General features: G+C 60.6%; 1 protein-coding gene across 2 annotated transcripts; it reads right to left on the reverse strand.

The window, feature by feature from the left end:
• Positions 1-1,486: 1,486 nt before the first annotated feature.
• Positions 1,487-16,742, reverse strand: LDLRAP1 (low density lipoprotein receptor adaptor protein 1). Of its 2 annotated transcripts, none has more exons than XM_063418934.1 (9): positions 16,550-16,742; positions 14,000-14,142; positions 11,982-12,094; positions 10,686-10,800; positions 8,906-8,978; positions 8,563-8,646; positions 6,851-6,978; positions 5,458-5,492; positions 1,487-3,290 (listed from the first exon to the last, which is right to left on the reverse strand). In XM_063418934.1, exons 1-9 carry the CDS (start codon positions 16,710-16,712, stop codon positions 3,146-3,148), a joined length of 999 nt encoding a protein of 332 aa, XP_063275004.1. In that variant the 5' UTR covers positions 16,713-16,742; the 3' UTR covers positions 1,487-3,145. The 2 variants fall into 2 exon arrangements, with proteins under 2 accessions (XP_063275004.1, XP_063275003.1); XM_063418933.1 differs by having other exon boundaries at positions 1,495-3,290; positions 6,851-6,981; positions 16,550-16,737.
• Positions 16,743-19,972: the final 3,230 nt, after the last annotated feature.

Genomic DNA, 19,972 nt, shown 5'->3' on the forward strand with positions numbered 1-19,972 from the left:
CGGGCTATTCCAGCTGCTCCTGGAGCTGCTCCGGGGGGTTCCAGGGCCCCCTCCGTGCTGTGGATGGGGAAAACCTCGGGATCCTCCCAAGCCCACCTTGGCTCCAGCAGGGCCGGGGCATCCCTGACCCCGAGCAGCCCTGAGCTGCTGAATCACAGAACTTTGGAACATCCTCAGCTGGGAGGGGACCCCAGGACCACCCAGCCCAGCTGTGGCCCTGCACAGACACCCCAGGGACCCCACCCTGTCCCTCAGAGCTGTCCCTGAGCTCCAGCAGCCTCAGGCTGGCACCAGTCCCTGGGGGGATCATGGAGGAGCAGCAAAATTTCCTCTGAAGGGGGCAGAAAACAGCGAAACCCTCGGAGCAGTTTGTGGATCTCTGGCACTGCAGTGCCAGCTCTGTCAGGAGCTGTGCCAGCCCCTCCACAAGGCAGGGTGACAGCCCAGAGTGTCCCAGCCCCTCCACAAGGCAGGGTGACAGCCCAGAGTGTCCCACACCAACACCTCTGTGCTGCTCCAGGGCAGGGACGGCCACCAGAGCCACCCCACATCCTCCCTGGGGCAATGTGGGGCCGGGGCAGCAGAGCCAGCAGCCCCCAGCCCCCTTTCCATGGCACAGCAGTGAATTCCTCCCTCCCTGGCAGGGCTGCTGGCAGTTCCATAACTGGCAGCTCAGAAAAGGTCACATCAGAACTGAGGGATCAATTTGTTCCTCAGCAGGGCCATCAGTTATGCATGAGGGCTCAGCACTCATCATCTGGGACAGCTCACCCTGGAACAGGCAGTTTCAGCTGAAAAATGAACTTCTGGTGGATTTATTTTGGTTAGCAGGGCCGGAGGGGAGGTGGCTCTGCAGAGCCCCTGCCTACAAGGCACAAATTCCAGCTGCCCCCAGAGAAAAGCACTTTGTGGCACAGAAACTCTGCCAGTGAAGAGATCTGGGGGGTTGATGCCGCTCTTTATGTGCAGATGAGCCTGGAACATGGAGCTCCCTCCTCTCCCCTTTCATCAGAGCCTTGCTGGTGGCCAAAGCAGCCCCACAGGGCCGGGTCCTGCATCCTCTGAGCATCCTGCAGCCCCCCAGCACCCCTGGCAGCCCCCAGCACCCCCTGGCAGCCCCCCAGCATCCCCAAAGCACCCCCTGGCAGCCCCCCGGCAGCCCCCCAGCACCCCCTGGCAGCCCCTGGCAGCCCCCAGCACCCCCTGACAGCCCCCAGCACCCCCTGACAGCCCCCCAGCACCCCCTGGCACCCCCCAGGACCCCCTGGCACCCCCCAGCACCCCCTGGCAGCCCCCCAGCACCCCCTGGCACCCCCCAGGACCCCCTGGCACCCCCCAGCACCCCCTGGCACCCCCCCAGCACCCCCTGGCATCAGGGCTCAGTGCCCAACTGCAGCTCTGGACCCCCCTCCCCAGGACTCTCCTGGTGCTGCCACTCAGCAGGGACAGGCAGGACCCGGAGACACAAAAGCTGCCACACAATAAAGGAACCACAGGGAAAAATAAAAAAATTAAGTTACCCAGCATGGAGGAGGCTCCAAAAAATGGCAGAGTTTTTATTCCCCTCAGTACAGAATATTCTTTACAGCGTCAGGTCTTCTTAAAAAAGAACCACTCCAGACACACGGAGGGTGTTGGGAGTCTCTAGGAAAGGAGAGAGGTGAATGCACACAGAAATCCTCACACCCCACCCTGGTTTTTGGGGATTTCAGGGCTGGCTGCAGGCACTGCTGGCCCTGTGTGTGCCCTGTGCCTGCAGCCCCAGCCCTGCTGATCCCTCCCATCCCCGGGGCTCAGGGCAGCCCTGGGCACACGAAAACTGCTCCAACTCCCCCCTGCAGCACCCACAGAGCACAGGTTTGATCAGGGCCCTGATGAGTCAGCGCCACGAGTCCTCAACACCTTCTCACACTCACACTTGGGGGGAAAAAATATCTCCAATCTAAGTCAGAGTCACTCAGCTGCTTCCTAATGAACCCTTACAGCTGACAGGGAGGGTTTTTTCCCTTCCTGTGAGCAGTTTGAAGGGAGTTCTAAAGAGCTATCTGGGGAATGAATTAGTGCTTCAAACCCGAGTTACAAATCTATAAAACAGATTAGTACACTTCACATAAGGCCACAAACACTGCGAGGTGTCAGTGCAACTATTTAGGATCATTAAACTCAATCTTTTAATTAGCATAAGTTTCCTACCTCCGTGTCTGATTTTCAGTTCCAGGGGTAGCTGGAGCTTCCTGAGCCCCTGGGAGCTGTGGCTGCCAGGGAGAAGGGCTGGGAGCCCCTCAGGGACCGCTCCTGCCTGACCCAAACCCACCCAGCGAGCAAAATCACACGGCTCTGAGGCAGGAACAAGTTCCTGGACAGGACCTGTGGTGCTGCTGGTCCTCCCAGGCCGCCCTTGCCAGCAGAACTGAGCAGAACAAACCCTTCCTCCCTGCTGGTTTTGTGTTTAAAGCCGCCGGAGCTTTGGGATGTCGAGGTGAGGCAGAGCTGCAGCATTGCCAGGTGGGTTCTTTTTGGGTGAATAGCTTCTGAGGAGAACTTCCAGGCACTGCTTACCTTGACAATTCGGACCATTGCTGTCAGTGCGAGTCCTAAAGTGCAAAACTTGGTGGAGTCTTTGGGTTCTAAAGCCTCAATCCCCACAGGGAGCGGCGAGGGCAGGGCTGGGCCCGGGGCTGAGTGACAGCTGTGACAGTGCCACAGACACTCACACAAAGCCACAAAGCCCCTCTCTGCTCTCACCCTGCTGCAGACCCCTCCCTGCAGAGCCAGGCAGGTGATGCTGCTCAGAGGGGATGAGGAACGCTCAGAGCTGTGTCTGCAGCCCTGCCCTTTGCTGGGGGAGCTCCAGAGGGGCTCTGGCGGGGCCTGCAGGGGGAACAGGCACTGCTGCAGCTCCCCCGGGGGGTGCAGGTGCCCCCCACACCCCCAGGAGCACTTGTAAACTGTGAATAAACATGTCCAAGAGCGTCTCGTGGTTTAGATAAAAAGCAAGGTATAAAAATCCGCGTTAGGTTTCTGAAGCTTTGGTCTAAACTGGGCTGTGGCATCCTCTGAGCTGCTGAAGAGCCCTGGAGGGGTTCCCTGGTTCCAGAAGGATGCAGGCCAGGGGCTGGGAGTGGTTTTTCCCTGGTGGATGCCCTCAGAACAGGAACAGATCGTCCTTCTCTGCCGCGCCGGCGTCGATTTTGTTCCAGTCCAGGGGGGACAGGGTCTCTGCCCCCTGCATGTCCTGAGCTGTCAGCCCCGTGTCCAGCACCTGCGGGTTTGTTCTCGACTGGGCCAGCCTGGGGGGGCACAGAAACAGAGCAAAGCACAGCTAAAAACAGAGTGAAAATGCACTGAGAAGGCCAGAACACTGAGAGGGCACAGAAACAGAGCAAAGCACAGCTAAAAACAGAGTGAAAATGCACTGAGAACACCAGAACACTGAGAGGGCACAGAAACAGAGCAAAGCACAGCTAAAAACAGAATAAAAATGCACTGAGAACGTGCAGGGGACACGAACACGCTGCTGCTGCTGCTGTCACTGCTTCTGCTTGGGACTTTGCTGGCTCAGACTGTGTCAACTCTGCCTTCGTGAGGCTGATTGAGCCTTCAATAAAGGACTTTATTTTACAGCCACCCATCGCCAGAGTCTTCAATGAAGACACCCCAAAAACTCGACCCGTGGTGCCCACCATGCCCAAAGGTTTTTTGCTGATGCTCAGGTGCCTCCAGAGAAGTGAATTTAACTCCAGCTGCACCCCCAGAGCTGCAGCTCCACACCCCAACACCCTCCAGCGGGGTGGAAACTCCCAGGAAGGGGGAAAGGCAGCAGGGAGCTGGCACAGAGAATTCACAGCACTGCCAGGCTGGGCTGCTGCCTTCCCCTGCAGGCATCCCGGGAATGTGCAGGCTGGCATCCCACAGATCCTGCCCATCCCACAGATCCTGCCCATCCCACGGATCCTGCCCATCCCATGGATCCTGCCCATCCCATGGATCCTGCCCATCCCTGCCCATCCCACAGATCCCTGCCCACCCCACGGATCCCTGCCCACCCCACGGATCCCTGCCCACCCCACGGATCCCTGCCCATCCCATGGATCCTGCCCATCCCACAGATCCTGCCCATCCCACAGATCCTGCCCATCCCATGGATCCTGCACATCCCATGGATCCTGCCCATCCCATGGATCCTGCACATCCCACACATCCCTGTCCATCCCACACATCCCTGCCCATCCCTGCCCATCCCACACATTCCTGCCCATCCCTGCCCATCCCTGCCCATCCCTGCCCATCCCACACATCCCTGCCCATCCCACGGATCCCTGCCCATCCCACGGATCCTGCCCATCCCACACATCCCTGCCCATCCCTGCCCATCCCCAGCCATCCCCGGAGCCGGCAGTGACTCAGCCCTGCCTGTCCCTGCCTCAGCTTTGTCCCACAGCCCCGGGCTCGGCTGCAGGAGCTCCTCACCCCAGATGTTTCACAAACCCCAAGGAGCCCCAGCTTGCTGCTGTGTGATTTCAGTGCCCCTGTGAAAATCTGCAGCTCTGGGGCTGGAGGTTAACCCAGACATTTGGGGGTTCAGCCAGGGCAGGCACAACCTCCAAAAATCCTGAGATGGAGCCCCAGTTTTGACCAAAGCAGAGAAATGTGCAGCGGTGCTGATGTGGCAGGAAGGGCTTTGGGAGTGCTGCAGGAGCAGCAGCCCAAACTCTGAGTCACCAGAGGCCCGGGGGCTGTGACAGCTCAGCAGGAGCAGGGCAGGACACAGCACAAACCCAGAGCTGGGCAGGGAGCAGGGCAGGACATCCACAGCCCCTTCTGCAGCCCCAGCCCGGGCAGGGGGAGCTGTAAATCACCCCCAGAGCCAGGAACTGCTCAGGAACTGCTGCAAACCCTTCTCCTGCCTCACCCCCTCCTCCAGCACCTCCCAGCCCCAGGGGGAGGAAGAGGAGGAGGAAGAGGAGGATGGGACTGACATAAACCACACCAACCCTGCTGGGACACGCAGGAAAACCCACCCCAAGGGAAACGGGCTTGTTTGGCTTTGCTGGGTTGCTCAGCAGGCAGGGAAGCCTTTAGTTTGGAGTGGAAAGAGGAATACACCCCATGAACCGATGGCCAGGAATTTGTGGGCTGAGGAAGAGCAAAGCCCCCGGTGCCAGAAGTTGGGACCAGCGGGCTGAAAAAGCCTCGGGAGTGGGAGCAGACACAGCAACTGCTGGGGGAATTAAATTCCCTATCACACACAGCCTCTCTCCATCCTTAAAAGGTTGTCAAAATATTTGGCTTATCAGGCAGCCTTACAGCCCATCTTTCAATTACCAGCTGAGGCTCTGGTGGGGCAGTGCCTGGGTCAGATCACAGCCCCGATGAGATGAAGGAGAATTATTAAAAGCCAGTCACCAGTCAAGTCTCTGGGGCTGCTCCCCTCCTGAAGGGAGTTATGAGAATTACCTTGAAAACGCCTCGTCGAGACCATCATCCATTTCCTTTGTTAAGAGATAAAAAGAGAGACAAGTAGTTGCTAAGAGAACTGCAGGAAAGTGTGTATTTAGAGATCTGGCTCTGCACCCAGGCAAAAAAAATATAAAATACCCGTGTTTGTTTGCTCCTGAGTGCCTCAATCACCTCTGCATTAACCCTTCCTTTATCTCTGCATTAACCCTTCCCTCACCTCTGCATTAACCCTTCCCTCACCTCTGCATTAACCCTTCCCTCATCTCCCAGCTCCGCGTGTCCTGCACCGAGGAGGGACCTGGAGCTCTCCAGGAGCCCCTGGGGCTGTTCTGGATCAGGATCAGGGGGATCTGAGCACTGGCACAGCTCTGGGAGCTCTGGGAGCCCTTCTCTCTGCTCTGCCAGGCTTCCCAGGACAGCCCTGGGGCTGTGGGGTGAGAGGTTTTCCCTGCTCCGTGCTGGGCTCCGCTGCGGCCAGGACCGTTCCCAAAATCCTGTGATGCTCTTACAGGCTTAATGCAATTAATGAGTAAAGTATGAGAACTCTAAGCAGGGAGGGATTGGAGATTGCTGATAAGCCTCCAGGATTTGAGTCAGCCTTAGAGCTGATCTTCAGGTTTAACCTGGAGAGCCTCAGGCTCGAGGAACGGGCTCCAGGCAAAGGCATTTCTCCTGCAACTCCCCAAAATCCAGCAGGCTCCAGGGAGGGGAATGGGACCCCAGGGCAGGTGGGGCTCCAGGGCTGCCTGGTGCTCAGAGAACCAGGGAATGGTTTGGGTGGGAAGGGACCTGGAATCCCACCCCACTGCCACGGGCAGGGCACCTCCAGTGCTCCAGCCTGGCCTCGGGCACTGCCAGGGACCCAGGGGCAGCCACAGGCGGGAATTCCTTCCCAAAATCCCAGCCAGCCCCACCCTGTTCCAGTCTGGAGGGACTGATGGAGCCCTGGGCTGTGGGGAGGCTCCTCAGCAGCACTTTCCCATCAGGGATCCAGGAACAATTAAGGCAGAGGACTGAGGACGTTTCCAAGCCCCCACAGACACGAACATAAATATAACCTGGCTTTAGTGAGCAGTAAACAAAAGCCATCAAGGGAACGATCCCTGCCCTGAGCAGAGCAGCTGGGTGGGCTCTCAATTAAGTGAAAACCACTGAGAAACACAACAAGGAACATTCAACCCCCTGGCTGCAGCTTTTTCCACGGGGCTTTGCCACCCTGTTCATTTTTTTGCCACCCTGTTCATTTACCCCTCACAGGGCAGCAGCCATGGAACACTCAAATCCAAATTTCCAGCTCTGGGCACCCAGAGCAGCTCAGCCACCCCACAGCCCCCGGCTGAGGCCAGGAGCAGCCCAGGGTGGGCGCTGGACCCTCCAGGCTGTCCCTTACCCACACCACGTTGTTGTTGACCGAGGGGCTGGGCCCGAAGCCGCTCCTGTCCAGCCCTGGGGACTCTGTGCTGCTGCCCAGGGGGGATCGGGCAGGGTCCTCCAAATCCAGCAAGTTCCCCATGGCTGCTGCTGTGGGCAGAGCAGAGAGGGGTGAGGGGGGAGGACAGGCACAGCCAGACCCTTCTGCAGGAGTCACTTCCCTGCAGGAATCCCTTCCCTGCAGGAGTCACTTCCCTGCAGGAGTCACTTCCCTGCAGGAATCCCTTCCCTGCAGGAATGCAATGGAGGGGCTGCAGCAAATCCCTGCAGGGCAGCCCCAGAGCTGAGCCCTGAGGAGCTGCACCCGCCCCAGGGGCTGTGCTTGACCCAGCAGGTCCAGGTCAGCCCTGGGGAGCTCCCAGTCCCTCCAGCAGCCCTTGGGAAGGCTCTGGGGTGCCCACTCGTGTTCAGGATGAGCCCCAGGCCACAGCAGCCCCTGGGCTCAGCTCAGCCCACAACGTTTTACAAAGCTGCACCGGTGTTTTATAGGCTGAGGGCAAATCCTGCCCTGGGTGAAGTCCAGACCTTGGGGAGCCTCAGACCCTCCCCAGGAGCCTGCCCTGGGGTGGGTGCAGGAGCAGCCCAGCTCTGGAGCATCCCCAGGGAGAGGCTGGAGCTCACTCCAGCACCCCTGGCAGCCCCAGGCTGGATTTATCCTGGTGTGCCACCCCTTGGGAGAGATTCCTCCAACCCTGAGCCTTCCCTGGAAGAAGCAGGATGTGCCAGCCTGGAAGAAAGCCCAGTTTAAAGCTATTTTTCTGCGTGCCAAATCCTCTTATCTCCGTGGCCAGCATGGAGGAATGATTAGCCTTTTGTCCCTCTTGTCCCTGTCCCGCACCTCAGAGGCAGCACAGGACCCAGGGGCTGCTCTGGGAGGGGATTTCTGATTTCTCTGCTTTATTTCACACCCTCCCCTTGCCCAGGGGCGCCTGGGTGTGCTCCTCCCTCAGCCCGGGGGCGTTTGGGGCTGGCACAGCCCCGGCCCCAGCCCCGGCCCGGGGGTGCAGATCCAGGCTGAGCTCATTACAGCCAATTGGCCCGGGGCAGGAGTGAACAGATTTGGGGTGGCACAGGGGGTGCTGCAGGGGGAGAGGGAAGGCTCAGCTGGCAGCCAGGAGCTCTGAAATGCTGCAGAACCCTCCCAGGAGCTTGTCCTGCTTGGGGCAAATCCCTCAGGCTGTCCCTGCCCTGTCCGGGGACAATCCCCATTCCCCAGGGACAATATCACCCCTCGGGGACAGTCCCCAGCCCTCAGGGACAATATCACCCCTCGGGGACAGTCCCCAGCCCTCAGGGACAATCCCCAGCCCTCAGGGACAATCCCACCCCCAAGGGACAGTCCCCATGGCCCAAGGACAGTCCCCAGCCCTCAGGGACAATCCCCATTCCCCAGGGACAGTCCCCAGCCCTCAGGGACAGTCCCCATGGCCCAAGGACAGTCCCCAGCCCTCAGGGACAATCCCCATTCCCCAGGGACAGTCCCCAGCCCTCAGGGACAGTCCCCATGGCCCAGGGACAATCCCAGCCCTCAGGGACAGTCCCCATGGCCCAGGGACAATCCCAGCCCTCAGGGACAGTCCCCAGCCCTCAGGGACAGTCCCCACTCCCCAGGGACAGTCCCCATGGCCAGGGACAGTCCCCATGGCCAGGGCAGGCTCCCCTGTGCCTCACCTGTCCCAGGGTGTGCAGGAGCTCCTGAGCCGGGGCTGCTGGTCCCTTCTGCCTCCAGGATGGCCCTTTCCCTCTTCTCCTTCTCTGCAAGGGAGGGAAATCCCATCAAAATCCCAATCACAATCCCATCACAATCCCATCACAATCCCATCACAATCCCACCACAATCCCACCACAATCCCATCACAATCCCACCACAATCCCACCACAATCCCATCACAATCCCATCACTGCTTTGGGCTCTTAGGGACGGCTGGAGGAGCCCCCAGGGCAGCCCCCGAGCAGGGACAGGGACAGGGACAGGGACAGGGACAGGGACAGGGACAGGGACAGGGACACTCACCCTCCTTCGCTGCCTGCCAGAACTCGAAGGCCAGCCTGAAGGCCTGGGCCACGGTGAGGGTGACAGCCTGAGCCTGGGGGGGAGAGCAGGGAGTGAGCGGGGCTGGAACCGCCGAGAAATCACTGGAATCAATCACTGAAATCACTGGAATCAACTGCTGAAATCTCTGAAATCAGTCACTGAAATCAATCACTGAAATCTCTGAAATCCATCACTAAAATCTCTGAAATCCATCACTGGATTCACTGAAATCAGTCACTGGAATCTCTGAAATCAACCGCTGGAATCACTGAAAAAAAAATCACTGAAAAAAAATCACTGAAAAAAAAATCACTGAAAAATCAGCCAGGGAGGGCACAGGGCTGGCACGGGGGGAGCTGAGCATGGGGACACAGCAGCTGCCCCTGGGAGGGCCACACAGACCCCTCCCTGCCAGCCCTGCAGGCGAACCCCCAGGGACAGGAATGTCACCTCCACCAGCCCAGGAGGACCAGCAGGGACAGGAATGTCACCTCCACCAGCTCAGGAGGACCAGCAGGGACAGGAATGTCACCTCCACCAGCTCAGGAGGACCAGCAGGGACAGGAATGTCACCTCCACCAGCTCAGGAGGACCAGCAGGGACAGGAATGTCACCTCCACCAGCCCAGGAGGACCAGCAGGGACAGGAATGTCACCTCCACCAGCTCAGGAGCAGCCCCAGCCCCAGCAGAGAGCAGGGAAGGCTCCCAGCAGCTCCAGGCTGGGTTTGTTTCCCAGTTGTGAACACAACAAACCCAGAACCTGCACAGGGACGTGGGGGGGACACGGGCAGAGCCCCAAAACATCCAGGCAGGGGGGCCAGGAGACCCCCAGAGGCAGCAGTGCCAATTAAGGCTGGCAGGCAGGAGAGCTCATTTGAATGTGGGAGCTATTTACATCCTTGATGGAAGTGCAAATGCTTTATGGCAAAAAAACCTTAAATATGGTAATTAAGTATGAAACTCCTCACAGCTGTTTACAATTTAAGCTGTCACATCTGAATCAAGTTTAATAGACCCAGCCACTGGTGAGAATTATCCAGGAACTAAAATTATGGACTAATTATATGCCTGTGACGGGGAGCTGTGGTGCATCCAGGGACCCTGCCCCGGGCAGGGCTGGCTCCAGGCTGGGAGCAGGGATCACCTCAGCAGCAGGATGTTCCTGCATCCTACACACCAGGAAAAGGGAAATCATTCCCAGTTCTTGCCACAAAAGGCTCTGGAGAACTTTATTTGGAGGGGGATGCACTGAGCTGATGCAGCACTCAGATAATTCTTTTAGCACCAGGAAGATTTAAATTTTAATTTGCAGAGCGAGGCTTATCTCGGCCAGGCAAGGATGGCAGCACAGCCGAGGAGAGCAGAGACAACTTGTAGCTCCCATTATTCCCTCCAAGGAAAAAGGAGAGGGAGAGGGGATGAACAGGGCTGTGGTGGCCGGGCCCAGGCACAGGGATGGTCCTGAGGACCCTGCTGGGGTGCACAGGGTGGGATCTGGGACACCCCACTCCCCGTGCAGGAGGCACCAGGGCAGGATTTCGGGGGGCACAGGGCTCTGACCTGCCCTTCTCCTCCCCTAAAGCCCCTGCCTGGCTCCACCAGGGCTCTCCTTGCCCCACTTCTGTCTCTTCTCACCAGGCCCCTTCCCACCCTGGAGCACGGAATCAGCAGGAAAAGATCCCAGGAGGGTTCCAAGCAGCCCCTGTGTGACCCTGCAGCCCCTGTGTGTCCCCCTGTCCCCCCCTGTCCCCCCCTGACCATTTTCCTCTTGCTGCTCAGGAAGGCGTGGCACTCCAGGCTCTCACTCAGCTGGTTCTGGGCGATGTAGGCGAACACTTTGTCGTGGCTCTTGTCTGCTGTGCAGTAGGAGATCCTGAAAGGCACAGGGACACAGGGGGGCTCTGAGCTCCAGGGGGGCTCCAGACCCTCCTGGGGCACCAGGGCCAGCACAGGGACATCCCCAGGCTGGGCACAGCTCCCTCCCAGTTTTAATTGAGTTTTAATTCCCTGTATTCCAGCCCCTGTGCTGCCCAGGGTGCAGCTCTGAGCTCAGTCAGGGTCACTCAGCTCTGCACAGAGCAGGGACACAAAACAAATCCTTCCCCTGCTGCACACCCAGGACAACTTTTACAACTTTCAGCCCAAAAGCACAAACAGGGGTGGCTGAAGCTGTAATTACAAAGCTGGAATTGGGCAATTAAACCCCAATGTGCAAATGGACCCAAACTGATCAAAGTGCTCCGAGCCCCCTGAGCTCAGGGAAGGTGGGAGGGGGCTCAGGCTCCCCTCTGGAGCTTCCCCAGCATCTCTGGGTCTCCCCCAGCCCCCCAGCAGGGCAGGGCTGACTCTGGAATGCCAAACCAGGCTCTGGAAGAGCAGCGGGGTGAGAGGTTTGGGGAGCTCAGACTGAGCATCAGCCCCAGCAGGGCTGAGCACAGCCTCAGTGCAGGGCGGGAGGAGCTGGCAGCCAGCAAAGGCTCTCCCCTGATCACACAGGAGATAAAGAAGGAGAAAACCCCAGGAGAAGGGGGGATGCTTCAGGGGGAGCTCCTGCATGGCCCTGTTGCCCCTTCAGCTCTGCTCCCTCTGTCCCCCAGAGTTTGCAGGGAGGGGACTTCAAGAAGCCACATTCAAAATTTAGTTACACGTAATTTATTTTCTTCCCTGTGAGCTGTCTCTGCCCAGTGGCCTAAATTCTGTTTCTCAGAGCGGAGCTGTTCTCTGGAATTATTACAGAGGCACTGGGAGTTCACTCCGTTCTCCCATTTCCCCCAAAACCTCATGGCCACTCTCTGGTGACAGTGCCAAAGCCAGGACAGGTCCCTGTGCTGGCACAGGGCCCTTCCAGCACCCCAGAGCAGCCCTGGACGGGCACAAATCCCCTGGGATGGGAGAGCTCAGCCCTCAGTCCCAGCTCAGGGGGGCTCTGACCCCTCTGCACCCTGGAAATCAGCTCTAAATTCACCTGAACTCAGCCCCAGCGCCCTCCCCGCTCCTCTGCAGCACAGGGGGATGAGGGGCAGGCACAGAGCCAGGGGAGCAGGCAGCACCCACCTGTAAATGGAGATGTTCTCGATGAGCTCGTTGGTCCTGCTGTCCCTCAGCACAATCCCCCGGGGTGACACCTTCAGTGTCACCTTCTGCAGCTTCTTTCCACTCGCTTTTGCCTTTGGGAGGGAAAGGGAGAGGGGAAGCCCCAGGCTGTCAACGCTGGCACCTCCAAAGGTGTGAGCAGGCTCTGGGGAGCCACCCTGGCACCACCACGGGGACCCTGCTGCAGTGGGACAAAGCCCAGCTTAACCCCCCCTTCCCTGCCCTGAGCAGGGATTTGTGCTGCCGTGCACCAGGCAGGGCTGGGCACAGCACTGCCAGCCCAGCACCTCCGCAGGGATGTCCCCAGGGCCACCAGCACGGCCTGGAGGCTCCTCTGGTGACACCCAGGGCCACCAGCACGACCTGGAGGCTCCTCTGGTGACACCCAGGGCCACCAGCATGACCTGGAGGCCGCTCTGGTGACACCCAGGGCCACCAGCACGGCCTGGAGGCTGCTCTGGTGACACCCAGGGCCACCAGCATGACCTGGAGGCTCCTCTGGTGACACCCAGGGCCACCAGTAGGGCCACAGGCGCTGTGCTGGCAGCAGGGTGGGCAATGTGGGCTCCCAGTGCTGCCAAAACCCCTCCAGTGCCAAAGCACCCCCTGGGCAGGACATCAGCCCCAACCAGGCTTTTAGGAGCCACTTTCTCCTCTTTACTGGCCTGGTGCTTCCAGCCTGCAGCTCACATCCAGCTGGCTGCCCCAAGGAGAGAATGCACGTCCAGAGAGCTGCAGGCTGGAGCCCTCAGCCCCACCTCAGAGCCGTGCCCAGAGCACTCCTGCCCCTCCGAGGCTGCCCCAGCCCCGGGATTCACTGCAGGGCTCCGTTCCCAGCGGGTCAGAGCAGGGCTCTGCCAGCCCCTCCCGTTCCATGGAGAAATTCCCTCCTCCCCTGGCCCAGCCCAGCACCTGCCAGGAGAGATCCAGCACTCCCCGCCCCACTGAGCTTTGTGGCACCGCTGGGGCTCTGCCTCATTCACTTTTACAAGGGCTGGAAGGAGCCTTAATTTTACCCGGGGGGAGGATCCGAGCTGGAGGAGGGCTGGGAATCAGGGAGGAGGGCTGGGAATCAGGGAGGAGGGCTGGGAATCAGGGAGGAGGGCTGGGAATCAGGGAGGAGGGCTGGGAATCAGGGAGAGGGCTGGGGATCAGGAGGAGGGCTGGGGATCAGGGAGGAGGGCCGGGAATAAGGGAGGAGGGCCGGGAATCAGGGATGAGGGCTGATCCATCCCTCTGAGGTGCCAGAGGAACAGTGGCTGCCGTGGCTGGGGACTGCAGGAAGCTGTCCCGCTCCCTTCCCCTCTCAACCCCCCAAATCCTGGGCAGGAAAACCCAGAACAGCGCTGGCCACGCTCCAAGGGCTGTTCCTGCCCCGAGGAGGGCACCCAGCCCCGGGGCAGGCTGATCCCAGCGGGTCAGAGCCCCCTCACACACCCGGCTTATCACGGGGAGCCAGAGCTGAGCCACAAACCAGCTTCCCCCAGTGTGCCCCATCCCACAGCCCGGGCTGAGCCCAGCGGCTCCCAGTGCCTGCAACTGCCCCAGTTCCTCCCACAGCCCTGCAGGGGCTGCAGCTGCAATCCCAACACCCCTGCAGCTGCAATCCCGACCCCCCTGCAGCTGCAATCCTCAGCCCCTGCAGCTGCAATCCTCAGCCCCTGCAGCTGCAATCCCGACCCCCCTGCAGCTGCAATCCCGACCCCCCTGCAGCTGCAATCCCGACCCCCCTGCAGCTGCAATCCTCAGCCCCTGCAGCTGCAATCCCAACACCCCTGCAGCTGCAATCCCGACCCCCCTGCAGCTGCAATCCTGATTCCCCCTGCAGCTGCAATTCTGACCCCCCTGCAGCTGCAATCCTCAGCCCCTGCAGCTGCAGTCCTGGCTCTCCCCAGCAGCAGCTCTGAAACTCTTCCCAGTGAGGCTCCCCTGACCAGCAGGGCCAGCAGGGCCACTCAGGGACACTCGGGGACACTCACGGTGGCCACGATCCTCTTGACAGCAGCTGCAGAGAGCTCCTCTCCCTTGGGCTGCTCCACCAGGGTCATGCCCAGGTACTTGAGGCTGAACTGCATCCCCTCCAGCAGCGTCTCCCGCGTGTCCGTCCAGTTCTCGGGCAGCTCTGGGGGCACAAGGAGGCTCCTGGAGCCACATTCTGGGACAGTGGCTGGGGACTGCAGCAAGGTCCTGCTCCCTTCCCCTCCCAACCCTCCAAAAACTGGGCAGGAAACCCAGAGGGGCTCTGGCCATGCTCTGAGCGCTGTCCCTGCCCCCAGCACCCTCCGAGGGCTGTGCTGGAGCCTGGAGGGGCAGGGGGGCTCTGGGGGGAGGCAGCAGCACCTCCGGGTGTTCCCTGGAGCCTCCCCTAACCCAGGATCAGCACCCAGAGCCGGGCTGTGAAAGCAGGAGCACCTCGGAGGCAGAGTGGGAAAAGAGTGCACCGGAATATTGGGAACAGGAATGGGGGGTCAAAGGGAATTGACTCAGAAATACTCAGGAATAAGCCAGCCACAGCAACAAATGATCTAACACGACTAAAACAGCCCCTACAGTCATCCTTACTGCATTAGGAACAGTCAATGGCAGCTTTCAAAAGCATTACCAGGGTGGGAGAAAACAGAGGAGCAAGGCCATAGGTTAATAATATTAACCAACAGGTTAATAATAATAATAACATGATTGAGATGCACTTGAGAGCATCTCTCCAAGGCAGCAAAAACAGAACCACAACAAACCCCCGAGCCACAACAAAGAGCAGCAGCCCTGCAGGAGCCACCCGGTGACCTGGCCCTGCACAGCGTCACCTCCAGAGAGGAGAAAATGGGATTTGCTGCTAAGCCCGGGCAGCTGCTGGGATCCGGGTCAGGTAAATCAGTCACCCACAGCCCTGAGGAGCCCCTCGGGAGGAGAGGTCTCTGCTCTCCCCTTGGACACCCCCACGGGCCTCTGCCCTGAAGTGCTGGGTTGGAAGGAGGGCTCCAAACGCAGGGATAGGTGTGGGGGCAAGGGGAAAGTCAGGGGGGCGTTCCTAAGGCTGAATTCCACCGCAGGAGCCAACTTCAGCCACGGGAGCAGGAGGAAAACCCGCAGCCCTGGGGAGGGATGGGAGAGCCGGAGCAGCCCCGAGGCTTCCCTGCCCCAGCCCAGCCTCCTGCGGGGCTGCGGGGACCGGGACACACCCGCGGCCACCCCGGGGTGGCACAGGAGCCACCAGCACCCTGCCAGCACCCCGGGGTGGCACAGGAGCCACCAGCACCCTGCCAGCACCCCCAGTGCGCCCGGCACAGGCGGGACAGGGCTGGGAGGGGTCCCCAGGGCGGGGGTCCCACCCGACACCCCCGGAGGGCACAGCCGAGGACGGGGGGATGCGGTGCTGAGCCGGTCCCAGTTAAAAACGGAGCCTGGCAGGATTCCCGCAGGCCAGGGGCGCTGATGGCAGCAGGTTCGTGTGCCAAGGACGGGCACTGTCCCCAAACCCCCGAGCCCGGGGACCCCCTGATGCCGCGGGCACGCAGAGCCCCTGGCACGGGAACGAAGCGCTTTAATCGCCGCCACCGAGGAGCTCCGGCAGGGAAGGGCAGCCCGGGGACCCCGCACACCCCGCCCGCACCTCCGGGGGCACCAGGCACGGGCACGGAGGGCTCTGGAGCGCCCCGAGGGACATCCCTGCCGGGCCAGCCCCCGCGGGTGTCACACAGCCCCCGCGGGTGTCACACAGCCCCCGCGGGTGTCACACAGCCCCCGTGGGTGTCACAAAGCCCCCGCGGGTGTCACACAGCCCCCGCGGGTGTCACACAGCCCCCGTGGGTGTCACACAGCCCCCCCGGCTGTCCCCGGGCCAGCCCCCGCGGGTGTCACACAGCCCCCCCGGCTGTCCCCGGGCCAGCCCCCGCGGGTGTCACACAGCCCCCGCGGGTGTCACACAGCCCCCCCCCCCCCCCGCTGTCCCCAGGCCAGCCCCGCTGGGGTCACGCTGCTGCTTTTCCCTAATGCCAGGTGTGACCCGGGTCAGTGTCACAGCTCAGACACAGCCACAGGTTTGATGTCGCCTCGGGGGGGGCGGGGTGGCCCCGCCTGGCACGGCCCGGGTGGCCGCGGGGACATCGATCGTGTGACAAAGCCAGCAGCGGGAGCGGGTCACAGAGCAGCCCTTGTCCCAGGCTGGGGACACGGGGACAGGGGGGGACACGGGGGGACACGGGGGGACACGGGGACCGCCAACCCAGCCAGCCCCGCTGCTGCCCGGGGAACGGAGCGCATGGAAAGGGGCGCGCAGCGGGGTGGAGCAAAACGTGCGGCAAAAAGTGAGGCTAAAAGTGCAAAAAGAGCTGCGAGAGAGACCTAAAGGAAAGCGAAAAGGGAGTGCGGGGGACCGGGAGAGAGCGGCCGGGGGAAAGCGGAGGGGAAAGAAGGGGCGGAGAGGGGCCCGGGAGCGGGAAGAGCCGGGAAGAGCCGGGCGGGAGCGGGCGGGATGCGGGCCGGGGGCGGGCAGGGCTGCGGGGAGCGCAGGGAAGGGGCTCGGCTCTCACTCTTGTGCCGCCCGCCGGCCCAGGACGGTTTGTGGACGCTGGGGCTCCTCAGCAGGGCCCGGCCCGCGGACTTGAGCGCGTCCATCCCGGCCCGGCCCGGCCCGGCCCGGCCGCACAAACTTTCCCGAGACGCCGGCGCTGACCGCGTCCGGGGGCGGGGCATGCTAATGAGCAGTGACGTCACCGCGCCACGCCCTGTGCCACGCCCACCCCCGCCCGGGGGCCTCAAAGCTCCGCGGGGTCCCAAAAAGTGAGCGGGGACCCAAAACTGCTCCGGGACCCCAAAGCTGTGCTGGGTCCCCAGAGCTCTGCGGGGTCCTGAAACTCCTCCGGGACCCCAAAACTCTGCGGGGACTCTAAAGCTCTGCGGGGTCCTGAAAACTCTGCAGGGTCCCTAAAACTCCTTGGGGACCCTAAAGCTCCTCGGGATCCTGAAAACTCCTTGGGGACCCCAAAAATCCTCGGGGATCCTAAAGCTGTGCAGGGTCCCCAGAACTCCGGGGGGACCCCAAAGCTGTGCAGGGTCCCCAAAGCTCCTCGGGGTCCCCCAGGTCTGGCAGCACTGTGGGGACACCGTGACCCGGCCACACCCCGGGGCTGTGGGTGCCCCCCAACATCGGGGGTTGCTTCTCCCCACGGATCTTCCCCCCAGATCCCTCCTCCACACCCCTGTGGGGTGCAGCTCCACAGGGATCCCCCCCTTTCCCCACTCAAATTCAGGGCAAGGACCCCCCTCCACTCCTCCGTGCTCAGGTGACCCCAAAAAGCCGCGTTTGTCCCGTGGGGGTTGGGTGCCCCAGCCTGGGGGGGGATATCTGAATATCCTTGGGGTCCCTAAAGCTGTGTGGGGGTTCCTAAAGACCCTTGGGGACCCTAAAGCTGTGCAGGGTCCCCAGAGCTCCTCGGGGCCCCCCTCTGATGAAGTTTAGCCTGAGCACAGGTCACCCCCGAGTGCCACCAACTGCTCTGAGGGGAATTGAATGGGAGATTAAGGCTTTCCGAAATTAAAGGGATAATAATGAGGAGGTCAAACCCCACATTTGGGATTTGGAGAGTAATGCTTCCCAAAGCCTATTACTCACAGAAACATTTGTGTAATTGAAAATCCCTTTTCTAGTTCGGTTTTGACTTTCCCCTCTCGTGTCTGTAGCTGGGAATTGAGGCAGGGGAGTCACCCCAAGTTCCTCTCCCTGGGACATGAGAGGAACTGGGATGGAGCCACTGGTCTGTCCCCACTCCGTGCCTGGTTTGAATCTGAGCACGTGGGGGTGAACTGGGGACAGTGACCAACACCTGAAAGGAGAAAATTCCCAGAGCTCAGAGCACACAAACCCCCCAGATCCCCCAAAATCGCTGTGTAAGGAACAAATGTAAGCACTTCCACAGATCCTGCTCCGTGCAAAACCCTCTGTAGGCATCTCTGCTTACGGGCAGCTCCCACTCAGACCCGGGAGTTGCAGGGGTTTAAGCCAAGCTCAAATGTTCCTGTAAATCATGGATGAGCTCAGGCCTGGCTGCACTGGGGGGGTTCCTGCTTCCAGCACCTGGGAAGTTCAGGCAGAGGCCTTGGCTGTAAATTCTGGACGGGCCAGGCTGGGAGGGGCACCCTCAGGGGTGGCCAGGGCTGGGTTTACCCTCCTGGCTCTGTGTTTTGCACCTGGTTCTGTATTTTGAGTGAATCCCACTCTGCTCCTTCCACGGGGCCACGATCCCCAAGGGGACAGAGCCTCGAGGTCCCTGCTGCCACCAACCCCAAAGGGGACAGAGCCTGGGGGTCCCTGCTGCCACCGTCCTATCCCACCCCTGCAGCTCCTTTTGGGCTGTCCTCCCGTTCCTCGGGGCCTTTACCGCCCCAGGGCCCTGCTGTCTCACCCAGAGGAGATTTCCCACTGAATCCATCCCAGGTACCAGAGGTGTCTCCCTGGAGTCACCTTTGGGGTGAAAATAGCCTTTTTTGGGGGAATACAAACAGAGGAAGGCAGCTCAGAAGTGCAGCTCCACACCCATTTCCCTGGGTGGGATTCCAGGCTTTCCTCCCGAGGAGAAACCCCGGGACAGGCCGGTCCTGAGGACCAGCCAGGCACAAAGTGATTTAATTTTATTTCACGGAGCCCTGAGCCTGCAGAGCAGCGATTTTTTTGGGGGGAAACCTCCTCCCTCTCTCTCTCCTTGGCTGCCCCTGCTACCACCCATCCGTGTCACATTTATTGTCCCCACGGGCTGTCCCGCCCAGGGCATTCCCAGCTCTGCAGCGTCTCCCAAGCGCAGGAATTCGCGGTTCTCTCCTCTCCCTGCCCCTCTCCCCCGGGACACACCGAGGAGTCCCGGCCGCTCCCTCCCCGCAGCGGAACAACCGCGGCTCTCCAGGAACCGCTGCCTCTCGGGGACACTTCTGCATTTTCTGTGCTGCTGCTGCTGCCTTTTCCCAGCCAATTTCCCCTTTTCCGGGGGCTGCCCCGGATTTTTTGGAGTGATCTTTTCGAGGAGCTGGCAGCGCTGGCCCCAGGCCAGTGGCGGGAGGGTGGCTGCTCGTTTGCTGCCTGCTTTAATTAACGAGGGCAGCAGCGCCAGGCTTCGCTCTCTCCTCCTGCTCACAGCAAAGCGCATTTCTGGCAAATCTTCACCTCTGGGGGTGGTTAAAGGTGATCCCCAAGGGAAATCCGAGCTCATTCCGCTCTGTCGAACCCGGGCGTGGTTCCCTCCCGATAACTGCGAGGGCTCTGTGCGATTCCTGGGTGATAAAAACACCAATGCTGACATTTCCCTCTGCCTCCCCTTCCCCTGACATTTCATCAGGGAGAAAACGACGCCATCGACTCCAAACGTGCTCTCGTTGACATTTGCTGGCCCTGATTAAGCGAGAGCTTGGCGAGGGGGGTGTCCCTGTCCCCAGGATCCCAAAATTCCCGAAATTCCTGAAATTCCCCGGCTCCTCCGGGCCCTGCAGCATCCCAAAGGGGCCAAGCTGCTCCCAGCCCGGGAATCACCTCAGCTCACCCCACCCAGCCCCTCACCGCAGCCCGGCAGTAAACCTAATTTATAGGCGTGCTTAGGACTCCAATTAGCACAGTCATTAACAATTTGTTAATGAGTCAATTAACATGCTTTGGGATCTATGGAGAAAGGGCATTACAGATGCGATGGCATCAAACACTGCACAAATAAAGATCTGGGTGTGCCGGGGCTGCTGCTGGGTGCAGGTGAAAGACCCGGGGAGGCTCCAAAGCTCTCAGGGAGTGAAAACTCGGGGTGCAAACCCCTCCAGGGACGCGGCTGAATCCCCCTCAGCAGGATTCCCTCAGAGGGAGCAGGAGTTCGGTCGCTTTTTTTGGGTTAATTCTGCTTTTTTATCACGAGGAATTCGGGGCTCATCTCAGCCCCGTGTTAGACTGGATTAGTTTTACTGCCAGCACTGGGGCTCCC

Source organism: Prinia subflava, chromosome 24 (assembly GCF_021018805.1).
Source record: "Prinia subflava isolate CZ2003 ecotype Zambia chromosome 24, Cam_Psub_1.2, whole genome shotgun sequence".
NCBI classification, from domain to species: domain Eukaryota; kingdom Metazoa; phylum Chordata; class Aves; order Passeriformes; family Cisticolidae; genus Prinia; species Prinia subflava.

Coding starts and splice junctions, on each gene's coding strand:
- LDLRAP1 (XM_063418933.1), bottom strand. CDS start 16,712: ATGCCCCGCCCCCGGACGCGGTCAGCGCCGGCGTCTCGGGAAAGTTTG. Junction 8,979..10,685: donor TGAGCAGCAAGAGGAAAATG/GTCAGGGGGGGA, acceptor TCTCCCCCCCAG/GCTCAGGCTGTCACCCTCAC. Junction 5,493..6,850: donor TCAACAACAACGTGGTGTGG/GTAAGGGACAGC, acceptor CTCTTAACAAAG/GAAATGGATGATGGTCTCGA.